The 13935-nt window shown below is 40.9% G+C and overlaps 1 protein-coding gene across 2 annotated transcripts in view; it reads left to right on the top strand.

Moving 5' to 3' along the window:
- The window catches only part of STAC (SH3 and cysteine rich domain), a 73341-nt gene that overhangs the window by 34261 nt on the left and 25145 nt on the right, over positions 1-13935 (top strand). For both annotated transcript variants that reach the window (XM_042817622.1, XM_042817623.1), the window contains exons 3-5: positions 9410-9510; positions 11993-12074; positions 13820-13935. In XM_042817622.1, the coding sequence (XP_042673556.1) occupies positions 9410-9510; positions 11993-12074; positions 13820-13935 (299 nt within the window). The remainder of the gene's footprint in view (positions 1-9409; positions 9511-11992; positions 12075-13819) is intronic.

Below are 13935 nucleotides of genomic sequence, written 5' to 3'. Positions count from 1 at the left end.
AGTCATGCTGGTGCAAGTTGCATGTGTAAATGAGGGAAGTCGTGACCTGGATGGGTTTGGCTTCTTCCGCTTGCGTCTAGGCTGAATTCAGATAATGCAAATCACTGTTAACCACAGAGAGTTTAAATGATGCCTTGGAGCTATTCCTGTTGATGGGTAAAATGTTAGCAGTTTGGCATTTTTGGTTAAAAATTTTAAATATGTAGCAATAATGTAAAGTTCCAATGAAATGTTCATATTTCTTTGTGATTCCTAGATAGATCCCAGCACAAATAACACTCTTTTTGCTTTACTGAGCTGCAAGAGCTTATTCATGATCATTTGGCAGATGTTTTCCTTGTTCTTTTAAATAATAACTGATACCACATAGAGGTGCACTTGTGAGTGTGCTTTAAGCCAGAACTGCTATGAGTCAGGGACTAAATTTGGTCTCAGGTCATAACAGTGAAGGCTGCGAGAGCCTCTCTGAGCAGATGACAGAAGTATTCAGAAGTGTTTTTCTATCCAGCTTACGTCAATGTCACTGAAATGAGTAGAATTTTTCTTGAAAATTGTCAGTTTAAGCAAAAGTTTGTTTCAAAAAAAGATTTTTCCAAGCATTTGCACGTGAGTTGAAAGGTTTCATTTGAATGTTTCTCCTCGTTTAGCATTTCATCTTTCTGCTTATGAAAATGCTGTGGGAAAGGAACTGAAACAACTCATTATGAAATGTGATTGTAAAATTCTACGAAGAAGCAGCACATTGTGACTAACTGCAAAAATAACTTCCATACCAAACTGGTACAGCTGCCCAGTTACCCACGGCATGCCCTCAGTCATCACTAGCCTTGCCATATCCTGCTGTTACCTCCACCTGCAGCCTCTGACAAGGTCTTCCCCAGCTACATGTGCATCCAAGGGCATAAATGGCTCTGGAGCAGGAGCCTGTTTGTGGCCACATCCTGTCTATGCAATGAGTGTTGGGCAGAGGAGAGCACAATTATCCTGTCTCTATGCTTTCCAGCTCCATTGCCAGTTGAAATGGGGAAAAGAGGATGGAAGGGAGAGGAATTCTGTCTGTGGCAAGCTGCACATCAGTGTTTTGTGTGTGAGGCCCTTTGCTGCAGATATTGCCAGTCTGTTTGCACTAATGAAGAACAGGAACAATGACAAGAGGTTGCGCTGATGAGAGAGCTGCAGGATGAAAGAGCCAAAGCCCTCAGTAAGATTGAAAGAGCAGAAGGCCAGAGAGCAGTTGGCTGTTTACATATCAGGTTTTTTTAACTAAACCTTTTATAGTCAGATTGCCCTAATCTTCTGGCACATAGCAGCCTCTCATTTCAAGCCTATTGATGATGGTGCTCTGTAAGCAACAAGCAATGTTAAAAATCCATTAGTAGAGCAGAGAGGATATTAAATTCCTTTGCTGAGGGCAGGCTGTTCTTTTATTCTATAACTCTTCTCCCACATTTCCAGCAAGTCCAGAGCTACTCTCTTCATTTTGCAGTGCAGTCTTTGTTCAGATATCGGCTTTCTACTTTCCAACTTCTCTCTTTCAAGGGCACAAAACCCTTAAAACAGCACAATTTCAGCATCTCTAAGTGGCCCTAAAATATGTGAATCCTTTTTCAAAGCGTTTTAAAACAGAAAGAAGAAAGTTGTAACTGGATTTCATTTCAACGTATGTAAGAACACAGGTACAAATAACTTAAGCCTGCCAATGTGAAAGTCCTGTTTGAAATCTTTCATCGTCCTCATGTCAAGAAGAGTTACTGACCACATTATACTTGCTAATATTACTGAGACTAAGATCAGCCACTGATCTCTGATAGTCTTTTTTTGAGGCGCTATGCTAGGCTTAATTTCTTCCTGTTGCCTTGTCCTGCTCAGCTCTGGTACAGTCATCATGGTGCAGTTTAGTATCAACCCTCATTGACAAGTCCATGCCTATCACCTCTGAACTATTTTCTTTTTCAGCCAAACAACCCAGTGCAAAAATCCACAAACACAGGTTTGAGATTGCTGGCAATAGTCTATAAATGTAGTTGTTATTGAGATATCACTGTCAGTTTGTTTAGAGAGAAGAACGCTACAGACAATTTATGTTTGGGTTTTAGAGGACTGCGTTTTTTTTCTTCTGATAATGCAGTTAGCTGTTAGTTTATTTATCATGATGTCCCTGCATCTTAACTAACATTTAGATGATCAAAAACATGAGAAAATATTTTAAGAAATACGGAGGTGGATATTTCCTTTCAGGGGCAGACATTTATAGCTAAGCTGCGGAATATGTGAAAAGTGCATTGCAAATAGAAACTCTCACAGCCAAATTTTTCAGTACAGGGCAGTGGATTTTGTCCTTTTCTTATCACTATACACTAAGAATGAGAATCTCTTTGGGACCAAGAGACCAAAGGGAAAGTCTATTTCCCTTGTAAGTAAATCTCATTGTTCCTTTACCAAAGAATAAGAAGGCTTGCAGCATTGGAAATTCTTTGTCAAGGAATTACAAAGTTGACTTGCAAGAGGAATAAAGGCATTTTCTCTTCCAGATATGTATGTTTTAAAACCATGAAGTTAGAAGAACTTTACTTTAGCAGGCATATTTTTCTGTTCTGGAACAGCCCCTGGAGAAAAACCTGCCTACTACTGCCTCAGATTCTTTTCCTCAGCACATTGTTTCTAAAGAAAACTATGTCACTGGGAAGTCAGTTCTAATTTTATGTGCTGCTTTGTAGCCTGCCTACATATGAGACAACTTTCTGTGCTATTTAAATGTTGGATATTGTTACAGGGAAATTGGGTGGGGTGGGCATTCAAACAGGCCCATACTGCTCACTGGCATATAGTCTAAAATTTATTAATTGGACAGAACAGGTACTGTGGTTGGATATCAAGTTCTACTCTACAAACAAGTTTCTTCTCCTCCCACCCAATTCAGTTTAGACTGACACAAGTTGGACTCATGACAAAGGGATGCTCATACCAACCAGATGAGGTGTCAGGTCCAGACCTGGCAGCTGGGATGCAAATGGAGGGATTCCCTTTCTAGATCCTATGTGTTTTTAGATCTGCCTGTACATTGTACCCATCCCTGAGGAACTACAGGTTTAACCTACTTGCAGCTCTTTACATTTTGAACTGGGAAATCTGACTGTAAAAAAGATACCAACGAGGAGGTAGAATCTTTGAAGTCAATCCCATGTTCTCGTTACTCATGAAAAATAGCCTAAATAAGATTTTTGCCTGCTCTTCTGTATGTACTTTGAACTCTTTCATCTAACTTGTCAAGCATGGAGAGCTTTTGCCGCAGTGTTGAAATGAGTGTAGGCCACCTAGTCAGGTCAAAAGAGAAGCCTACTTGTAAAGTGTAATTTCTTCTCCTTGAAAAGGAAAACATCCTATTGAATTGTTGAAATGGAAATGCCAAGAGCTGCTGTAATCCATTTATCTGTAGGCGATCTAAAAAAAATACACAGCAGACTGCAAACTGATTATTTCCTTTCCTTATCCCTTTTTTCAATAATCCATTTGGTCGAGGGCTTAGCAGTGGAAAGCACAATGGGGCAATTTGTAATAGTACTGGTAATTTTCTGTAATGTGAATATTTGTGTGTCAGTCAACAATATACAGCTCCAGTGACTATCAGTGGTGAGTATCTGGGATGTCTGGGAAGCATGGGGTTGAGCTCCAGTCTGTAGGCCAGCTGGGTATTTGCATGTCTGCCCTTTGCACTGTCAGCTGGGAGAATCAAGATTCTTAATTTTAAGGGATGGGTATCCTGTTCAGAAAATGCCATTCTTGTCATCTGTTCTGCCCACAGCTCTCATACTCTGAGGCCGTGCAAAGGAGGAAGGTGAGCAGCAGCCAGCTCAGAGGACAGGCAGTAGCCAAAGATGAATTTTTAAAGATAATCTCCATCCTTTCAGCAACAGAGCTGTTATGCAAAAACAACTAATTGAAAAAATGAATTAGAGAGCAGGAGGGGAGGTTGGACCAAGGCTGAGATGGATACAAACGCACCAGTGCCATTGCAGGGACTTCTCTTTCTCCTTCTAAGGTGACATCCCAAACCTCTCACTGTTATAGTACTGGCCCAGCTTGCCTAAAATCCTCCATTTCCCAGAAATTCTGGCACAGAGACAGCTTTCCAGTGACAATTCCAAATGTGCTTTGGGAGAAAGGGGCAACGCACTCATTATTTTTATCAGCCTCCCACAGCAGAAGTTGAAGTTCTGTGGAAAATATGTAATTTTAAATGTGTTTATTTATGCAAGCTTTAAATCAAAACCATTTCTGACTGGCATGTTCGTCTCAGCTGGAACAACAACAAATATTCATTGGGTTGCAGTTGGATTAGCTGATTAGCTGGAGATGACAGTCCATGCCTTTGCCCTTCTTTCTGATAGAGACCTGAATATTTTTACCCTTTCTTTCTTTTTTTTTTTTTTTTCTTTTTAAATTTAGCCTAAGTACCTAATATAGATATCTTTATACACTCAGCATAATGTCATGCTGTTACCAGCATTTGCGGTTTCCTTTCAGATTTCTTTAGGCTGCAGGGATCATTCTCACTCACTAGCTATTAATCTTATGCTGAGTCTTTAAACAACAGGCAAAAAGCACCAGCCAGCAGTGTTGTGGCCATAGCTGTGCTGGCCAAGAGGATGATAAAGGTGCCCTTTTTGCAAGCTTGTGACTAATATAATTCTCATTTGCATTCCTTGAGATAAATGCCACTCTCCTGAAAGGCAGTGTACTTTCTAAACTGCTTTTATTGGAGAGACAGGCATAAAGCCTTGAAATCAAATTCTGCCCCTTCTGTCTCATCTGTTTCTCTCTGCCTTCAAATTCTTCCATTCACCTGAGTTAAAGTGTTCTGATCCCATTAAGGCTTCCTCCAAAAAAAGCTTAGATTTATGAAAGTGATGTCGTGTGTCCTTTGGGTAATATTCAGGGTCAGATTATCAGAACAGTTCAAGATTGAATTTTCCATGCCTGTTCTGAAAAGCCTAGCCACTGGTTTAGATATTCAAATGGGAGCTGACCCAGTCGTAGAGTATTTCTAGCAAGGTGTTATTAAATATGGCCTGCTTCTCAAAACAGTGTGTCCTTTTAGTACTGGGAGTCTGGATGTATTAGTTGGTATCTGAAGAAAATGAGTGTGACAGAACCTCATTTGTAAGTCTAAGAGCTACTCAAGTGTCCTGACATGAAATTTCTTCATTTTCTTCCAAGCGAAATGTGGTTTCTTTTGACAGTTTTGGCTTTTTCATTTGCAAAACAATACCAGATTTTACTGACTATGAGAAAATGAATAAATGCTTTAATAAACAGAATACAAAACACATGCACGTGTGCTTTCTTCCTATAAGTATTTCATGTCTTTGTTGTCTATTAAGTTTACATGCAGTCGGAATCTGCTGAACATGATCCAGTATTTTCCCATTCTAAAGCCCAGTTTTAACAGTTTGCAATTATTTAGGCCAAATATGCCCATCAGTGACGCCTCTGATGATTTTACCGTTGATTCATCAAATGGGGTCCATGCTATTTGAGTTTTGGCAAATGTGTTCATCTCACAAGGCGTAAAGAGACAAAAATAGTGAGCCCACAGGTAAGCCTGTGACGTTACTAATCATCTGCTGTTTGGAAATAGTGCAAATATGATACTCCAGAGGTGATAAAAGCAAACGCATACAGACTAATGAAGAAGTGTTGAATAGAGCTGGCCACTCACTGAACACTGACTGCTGTGTTCACTGAAGGTAATACTGTGCCTTGACTAAAAAAATCTCACATTCCAAGACTGCAAAAAAAGAGTGAGCAGAACTTTTGTTCTAATGTGCTCAACTTGTAATAATTTGATTAAGTAACCATAATAAGGGTCTTTGGAGAAATGAATGGAGATAATTATATTTTAAAGGTAATGATAAAGAGTCCATCAAAGCTATTAATCTCCTCCTCCTCTGAAAGAATACTGGAGCAAACTGTAGCTAGGGTGCTCAAAGTTTAGCATAATTGCTAAGCCTTCAGCTCCTGTATTTCTGATCCACCACAAATGGAAATTGTGGCACATTCCATGTGGATAAAGGCATTTCACTGAGTACTTTATACTAGTAGCTTCCTGCTATGCTGTAAAATTAGCATAGAGGAATATCTGCTAGTGGGAATAAATGGCGGGCTGCAGTCAGGTTGCCAGCTACTTAGGGACAGGAAGCAGAGAGCAATATGGCCAACAGAAGCCCCAGAGGAGAGTGTTTTAGTGTCCCAGGCTTCACAGGAGTAGTGTCACATCCAGACACCGCTATGACCATCTGAACTCTTTCTGATCCCCACATTTCAGTCTGCAAAGAGATTAACCCAGTGGGAATAAGCAGACCACGGAGTGGTTTTTAACTTCACACACACCCTGTTACCTTCTGGGAGGACAAGTGGAACTGCCCAAGTTCCCCTCAAATAGTCTGCCCCAGTGAATCATTATTGTTATTAACATGATTATTATCATTCTTTTATTTTTAGTCATTAATACCACTTAGATTTTTTTCTATTTAAATTATACCTAGAACAAATCCCTCACTTTCACGAGGGATTTTTCATGCTCTCTGGAGGAATGTATTTGCCAGTAGGGTTTCAAGACATTGCTATCTCCTGTGCCACCTCTTTAGGCTAATGAAACACCTCTCTTATTTTGGCATGACTGTCAACATGCTTACCTAGCACCACATAACTTGTTTACAACACCCATGTTCTACCTGCTTTTTCCTCATTTCAAACTACAGAGATGCCTACAAAAAACAAGCCCATTCAAGCGACTGCAGAGCCTTGCATGCAAAACCTAACTGCAGAATAAATCCTGGCCTCATTCACACCTATGCAACACATAGATCCGTCCTTCTCTGCACTGTGAGCTGTGGCTCCACCTCAGTTCTGAATCTCAGCATCCAGGGGGCAGATACATTGTCAATATGCAGTTATCTAACCTCTGGCATGCTTTTGAAACAGCTTAGCTATAATCCTCCGAGGAGGTTTGAGTTAGTGTGGTGAAGATCAGAAACTGGAGAAGGAAGAGTTATCCTGAGGGAAAATTAAAATATTTCCCATATAAATGTCCTTTTCAGAGCTTGAGGTATGATGGGTAAGTAAATATGGAATTAACTCTTCTTCTTTAAGCCCTTTGGTTATTCCTCAGAGGGAGGGAGGGAGACACATGCAAATTACTTCCAAGCTGCTTATTCCCACAGTAAACCAAGTATTTAGAAGTGACAATGAATTGATGATTGAAGCTTTTGATGGTTAAAGGCAGTTTCATTTTGATTTTAAAATCTTTCTTGTAGACTGAAATGTGTGACTGAATTCTCTCTTTGAAGCAACTGTTTATCTACCTGTAGGTGGAAATATAGTATTACATTTTTTGTAGTTTATTGTATAAGACGGACAGTAGCTCATTCTTACATGACCACAGATTCCTCTTCCAAAATGTTGTTTTTTTTGAAAATAGCACATTCTGTGTGCATTTTGTGCATCAGTTGGATGTGCTGCTACATCATCGAACGTGTCTCTCCTGTGATCACACAGTAATGCCACATAAAGACCAATATCCAGCTTGTAATATATTAATGTGGGTAGAATAGCATAACAGAGATGGCAGAAAGGACTATAGCACTGACTGCCCCTCCAGCTGAATCTCAGGAGCAGCATATAAAGCAAGGTAAGAGCTATGCATCACAGATCAGCCTAAGACAATTAGACTCAGTGTAAACATTGATTTTGAGTACCTGTTATATGCAAAATATGATGACATTTTGCTTTTTTCATTCTTACCTGTAGATCTAATAGAACAATGTGGAGGAAATCCTGTTTTCTCATAGCTCTCTGTGTTTGCCATAGACCATCAGAAAGGGTGATACAGCATTTCATTCTCAGCAACACAAGCACAAAGCCACAGAAGTCAGTATTTGTTTGAGCATCTGTTATTGAAAAGAAAGTGTAACAGGAAGAAAAATTGTCAGAGCACAGTAATCCAAGTGCAACCACTGAGGGGGGAAAGAAAATAAAAACCAACAGGGATATATTGCAGTAAATCTGGAAAAAGAGCCCAGGGTAAAGCTAACTGCACATTAACCAAGCAGTGAGGCATCATGTGTTGACTCAGCCAAGAGGGGTCATGCAGTCTGCACCCAGGGGCCCTTGGAGTGCACCCCAAAATGCCAAGCCTCATTCACTGCTCATCTCTTAAACAGTCTCAGCTGGAAAGCAGTGACTTTGCTGATTACCTGACCTGCAAACAGCATGCAAGTGATACATACATCCAAGCCTGTCTCAGCGCAGCCACCATCAGCTCTTGCAGCCTGCCTCCACCTGACTTGGAAGTGGCCACTTCAGGGACCTCTTCCCCTGAAAGTGGTCTCAATAAGGCTCATTTTCTGGCACCAACTTGATACATCTTACCCTGGAGTGCTTCTTTTAGAAGCAGCATTTCGCTGAATTCAGTCAGCAATGTGTACACGATGTTAACTACTCAAATAATCAAGACCTACATGAGTACTTTCAGATGTGGGATTTTCTGACTCCTCTGACTAATATTCCTATCATGTCTGACTAATGAGGGCCAGTTTAAAATGTCAAGAGGTTTTTTTGTTTTTATTTTTACTACCTTGTTTCTTATTCAGTCGATGGCAATGAACTGACATGCTGTTTACTCACCCCATTTAATACAGTCCTGTGGCAAGAGAAAAAGAGTTGCTGCAGCTTAACTGCTATTACGTAGTTCAGGAAGTCTTATGGGTGTGTGAATAAGAGTGACTGTTTCTTCCTGGAAGACAGACTATACTGTGTTATTTCAGAGTAGGTCCACAGTGAGCATAATTCAGAGCTACTGTTCTCCAGTACTGGGAGAAGTCTTCTGCTTCTGCATGGCAGCATTTCTGCCGAAGCTCCCTGCCGTGTCACCAGATTTTTCCATTGCCAGTGAAGGAGAACGAAATCAGGTTTATGTCATCCTTGCTGCCCAGCTCACAGATGTGCAAGGAGCAATTCCTGCACGCCACTGGACACTGATCTGAAGAAGCAACAGTGGCAGTCCCTTGGGTACATCGACAGGCAACGCTAAGGAAGCTGGCTCAGCATCCTCACACTATCACACAACAGAGCCTAATCTAATAGATATCTAAAGGCAGCACTAGCCTGGGAAGGAGCCTGGAGGATAAGTGACTGAAATGAAAAGACTTTAAAAGAAAAAGAAAAAAGAACATGTATAAAAAACATGCATTAAAAAGCAAGCGAGGCAAAATTAGCCATCAGTATTTACACTACCACCACTGACGTCCCTATTAGCTCTTTCAGGTCGTTCATTAAATGCATGGAAATTTGTTAAGTGCATGGAAACTATTGATTTTGTCTAATCAAATCATTTCCTTGCATTTCACAGGGACAAATGCTAAGCACGGACTGCGCTGTAAGGCTTGTAAGATGAGCATCCACCACAAGTGTGCAGACAGTATTGGACAACAGCGTTGCATGGGCAAGCTGGTAAGTAAGCAGCCCAGGGCTGCAAGTGCAGTTGGGGGCACGTTGCTTTGTGGGTCAGGCCCCCTGGCTGGCTTTTAGCTGAAAACACAGTTACATAATCTAAACTGAGCTGAATATTAGAATTAATTCCCATGATTTGAACTACACTTACTGTAGCGGAAATCACTGTGGGGAAAGCTACCAATTAGTCAAAATATTTCAGTGGATTTTAGCAAATGAAAAATCTTTTTTTTTTTTTTTTTTCCCTCCACTGTTAGGGCCTGAAGAATAAGCATCATTCAGCTTAAAAAGAAAACTGAAAGATATTTCACAGTGAGACACTACAGAGCTTGCAGAAGTCTTTCCGTAGGAGAGGCTTGGAGGAGCCCTGCCCTGTAAGGAGCACAGCACTTTAGTGCCTATGTTGTTGGCAAAGGCAGGATACTGTATTTGAAAAAATTCTACCTTGGTGGCTTTTTACAGGAAAATGATTCATTTGGTTACTCCTGGAGAGGGGGGAAAGACTTAAAAAAAATGACAATATGGCTTAAGAAAATTGTTGGAATATAAAAACTGAGTCCACATGTTGATAGAATGATTGATAGAACCATAGAATATCAAGAATTGGAAGGGACTCACAAGAATCATCAAGCTCAAATCCTGGCTCTGCACAGCTCCACCCAAAATCCAAACCCTCTATGTCTGAGAGCGTTGTGCAAGTACTTCTAGGACTCTGGCAGCTCAGGACCGTGCCCACTGCTCTGGGGAACCTGTTCCATGCCCACCACCCTCTGATGAAGAACCTGCCCCTAACCCTTCCCTGACCCAGGTATGGTTTGGACTGCCAGAGCACGCTGCTGACTCAAATTCAACTTGCCCATCAGCCTGAACCCCCCCAGACCCCATTCTGTGGGGGTGGCTCTCCTGCCTCTTCTCCCCACGTCCTTGGGAGTCCAGGGCTGCACTCCCGGTGCAGAATATGGCACTTGCTCTTGTACAGCTTTGTTGGTTGGTAATTGTCCAGTTTGCTTTTCAGATGATTTTGGTTCTCCTGCAAACATACGCCAGCTGAAGGCAAATCTGAACTAAGCATAAACAGCCTTGCTATGTTAAATGATTAAAAAAACCCATACATTGTCTTCAGAAAGACTAGAAAACCTACTGTCTTTTCAAGTATATTCAATTATTGCTATTGTTGTTCATAGTCCTGAAGCAAATCTTCATGCTTTTAAAGCATAATCATAGTCCTGGTTTGGTGTTTTCTGGTATAGGAAGTTGATCTGCAGAATTATCTCACTGCAGGCTTGGGACAAGCCAAATATTAAATCACATTAATTGCTTCACACGTTGCCTGATTCCAGCCTCAACTCTTGTGGAGATCAGTTTACAAAAACAGAAAACAAGAGGCCAAATTTATAGCAGGAAGAATTCCAGCAGAGTCATGGGAGTTTTATGAGTTCATGTGGTGTCTGAATTTAGTTTGGGTCTAAACTGAAGCTGGGGAATCTGGAATTTGTTTCTGTCAGTAACCAAATTTATCAGCCCCCTTGCTCCTTCTCCTTCCATACTGCAGCTCATTAGTGAAAGAACTAGTACTGTATAATTTTTTCATACTGAATATAAGATACAGAAAAGATGCACATCCTCATGCTGCCTTCCCACTTCTCACTATGGCTGGAAGTTCTCACAGCCTGCAGAGATCAGAGAGAACTTTTGTGAATCTCTAATGCCTTGAATAGCATTTCCAATGACTCAGGTGTTAGCACCTTCATTTGCCTTTGCCTGAAGCATTCCCAATCTGAGATGGTAAACAGGAAAATAACAAGAAATATTCAGTCTTCTTAGAATCATTTATAGAGTGATATAGGGCACCATTGGCCATGCTGGGTATTCTTTAGTGATGTAGCTTCAGTTGTTATAGTGCATTTCTCTACAAACAGATGTTTAGGGGGCATGTGGTGATGACCCGGGGAGTTTTTAGGCCTTGTAAAGCTGGGGAAAAAAGAAAAAAAAAAAGAAGAGTGGAAACTGTGGTCAGTCAGCAGCAAATTTTAGAAAAACCTAAAGAAATGATACATGAAAACACGGGGAAGAATAGATGCACATTTAGCAAATGCAAAACAGTGCAAATGCACATCACATAAGAAGAAATTGAGAAGGGAGCATAAAACTTCTCAGAACATCTAATGATTCAGCACTTCTACTGTAATTAATTAGTGCTGCTTTTGTGTAAGACAAAAGAAAAGAAAGGCTGGAAATGAGCTCCTCCTTTTTCCACACAAATACGGGAAATTAGCTTTTTCCAGGAGAAAAATTAAATAAAACCCTGATCTCTGCACCCCACAGTGACTCAACAACAGAAGGCAAATTTCCAGTCTCACCACACTTTGCAGAAGAAATAAAAAAGCTCTGCTACGCCTCTAGCCAAGGAGCTGAGGTTATTTCTACTATGTCAATCATGGCAGCAATGCACTTCACATGTTTTTGCTTTCTCTCCTTCCAGCCAAAGGGATTTCGACGGTACTACAGCTCACCACTTCTCATTCATGAACAGTTTGGCTGCATCAAAGAAGTGATGCCTATTGGTAGGTTCTGATTGCTTTTCCGTTCAGTCTCCCTTTGGCAGTGCTCTGCAACAGCAGCGGCAGACTTCCAGCCATGGTATTTGCCCTCAGCTGCCTTCCAGCTCCTTTCAGTGACTGGATGTCCTTCTGCCATCTCAGGAAAGGACCACTTCAAAGATACAAAGCTGGAAGAGGAGAGGGTGTGTTTATTGTGTTTCACTCAAAACTCCCTACATGTAACCTCCTAGTAGTCATTCTGTTTATAATAATAACTACATGAGTTCAAAGTAAGGAACTTAGGAAGAAACTGTGGATGACTGAAGTGAAGGTCGGAGCTGGGAAGAGCTACGTGAGAGACAAAGATCACAACAGTGGATGCATTTAAACCACTGGCCTTGCCCTTATAGGACTTCGTAAAGTTCTTGTTCTTTTTTTTCACCCACCCTTCTTACTTTTCTAATTTTTTTTCTTACAAAATGTTCCTGCAGTTTGTCAAGTAGTTAAAAGACCACATTTTGCTCACTGTAATACCTGAAAGAAAGATTTCTGAAATGGAGAAATTGAGTTGGTCCTCAATAATACTTCTCCCCAGTCAGAAGTAGTCTGAGCAGGCAAACCTGGCAGTATAAAAAGAGGAATGCCAGAAGTAAACAGTCAGTTTAAAATGGCTTATCCAAGAACACTTATTTTGTTGTTTAGAAAAAAAGGAAGCCAGTTACATAGATTTCATTTAAGTTTCTCTTTCTAAAAATCATCCATCATTGTCATTTTTGTCATAAGTAATTGAAGCATTCTGAGCAATCTCTGACTTAAAAACGAGATGTACTTTGTTCCCATCAAAAATCAAAATCCCAAGCATTTTTTTAGTATTTTGCTCAGATTTCCCTCCCATACAATGTTACTAAGATGCTGTATTCTAAGCACCTACTGCCTGGTATGACACAGGAAGCTGAAATCTAACAAGGCAGTATGTATAGAAGAATTTCATCTGGATCTGTTCATGCCAATTGAAGATGTTCATTTCTCTTTCATGAGAGATTACTTTGGGACTAGCTAAGAGGGAGAGCATGGGAGTGAAAATGATCAGACATGCCAGTGGGGTTGGTGACCTTTCTGACTACTCCTAGGTTATGCTGAGCAACCTGGAATGCATTTCCTATGGCAGGTATTTTCTTATGACTACCCCCAGATCCCCCCTGGTCTCACACTGGTGCTATCAACACCTTCCCAGGAAGATCCAAAGTCATCTTATTTATCCACGTTATCCCAGTAACAGCACTGTGAGGGTTAATGGCATAAAGGTGAAAGGCTGCACACACCACCTAAAGCTCAGGGAAGATGCAAGTTTTTTTCCATCCAATATGCATCATGGAGAGCAATCTAAGAAGTTAGTGGTAGGAACAGGCAGGAAACATGGATTAAAGCCTCCTGGTATGTTGACTCACTCATGTCAATGTAGACAGCATTGGTGAAGATTAGGGAATGAGGATTGCAGACGGACTGAGATGAGGCAATGACAGGGACTCAGAGAGCCTGTGTGAAGGAAACCTAGCCTTAATGTGAGCAAAGATACAGCAAAAAATCACTAGCAAAAGCCAATTCTACTAAGACTTTCAAATGCTTCTTATAAGGATGGTCTCTCAACTTGTATTTCTAAACATGTATCCCAACACGTCAGTTCAAGCAGGTGTTTCTACAGGTGGAGCAGGAACCAGGGCAGAAATATCTTTGAGACACTGATTTATGTTTTCCTCCTTCCATTGCAGCCTGTGGCAATAAGGTTGATCCTGTGTATGAAACTCTCCGCTTTGGGACTTCATTAGCCCAGAAAACCAAGAAAGGCAGTTCTGGAAGTGGGTCTGATTCTCCTAATAGGAACTCT

The sequence above is a fragment of the Centrocercus urophasianus genome, unplaced genomic scaffold, assembly GCF_019232065.1.
Source record: "Centrocercus urophasianus isolate 14NV4802_14NV808 unplaced genomic scaffold, USGS_Curo_1.0 seq_16, whole genome shotgun sequence".
Taxonomy (NCBI): domain Eukaryota; kingdom Metazoa; phylum Chordata; class Aves; order Galliformes; family Phasianidae; genus Centrocercus; species Centrocercus urophasianus.
This window is presented reverse-complemented; position numbering and strand designations above follow the sequence as displayed.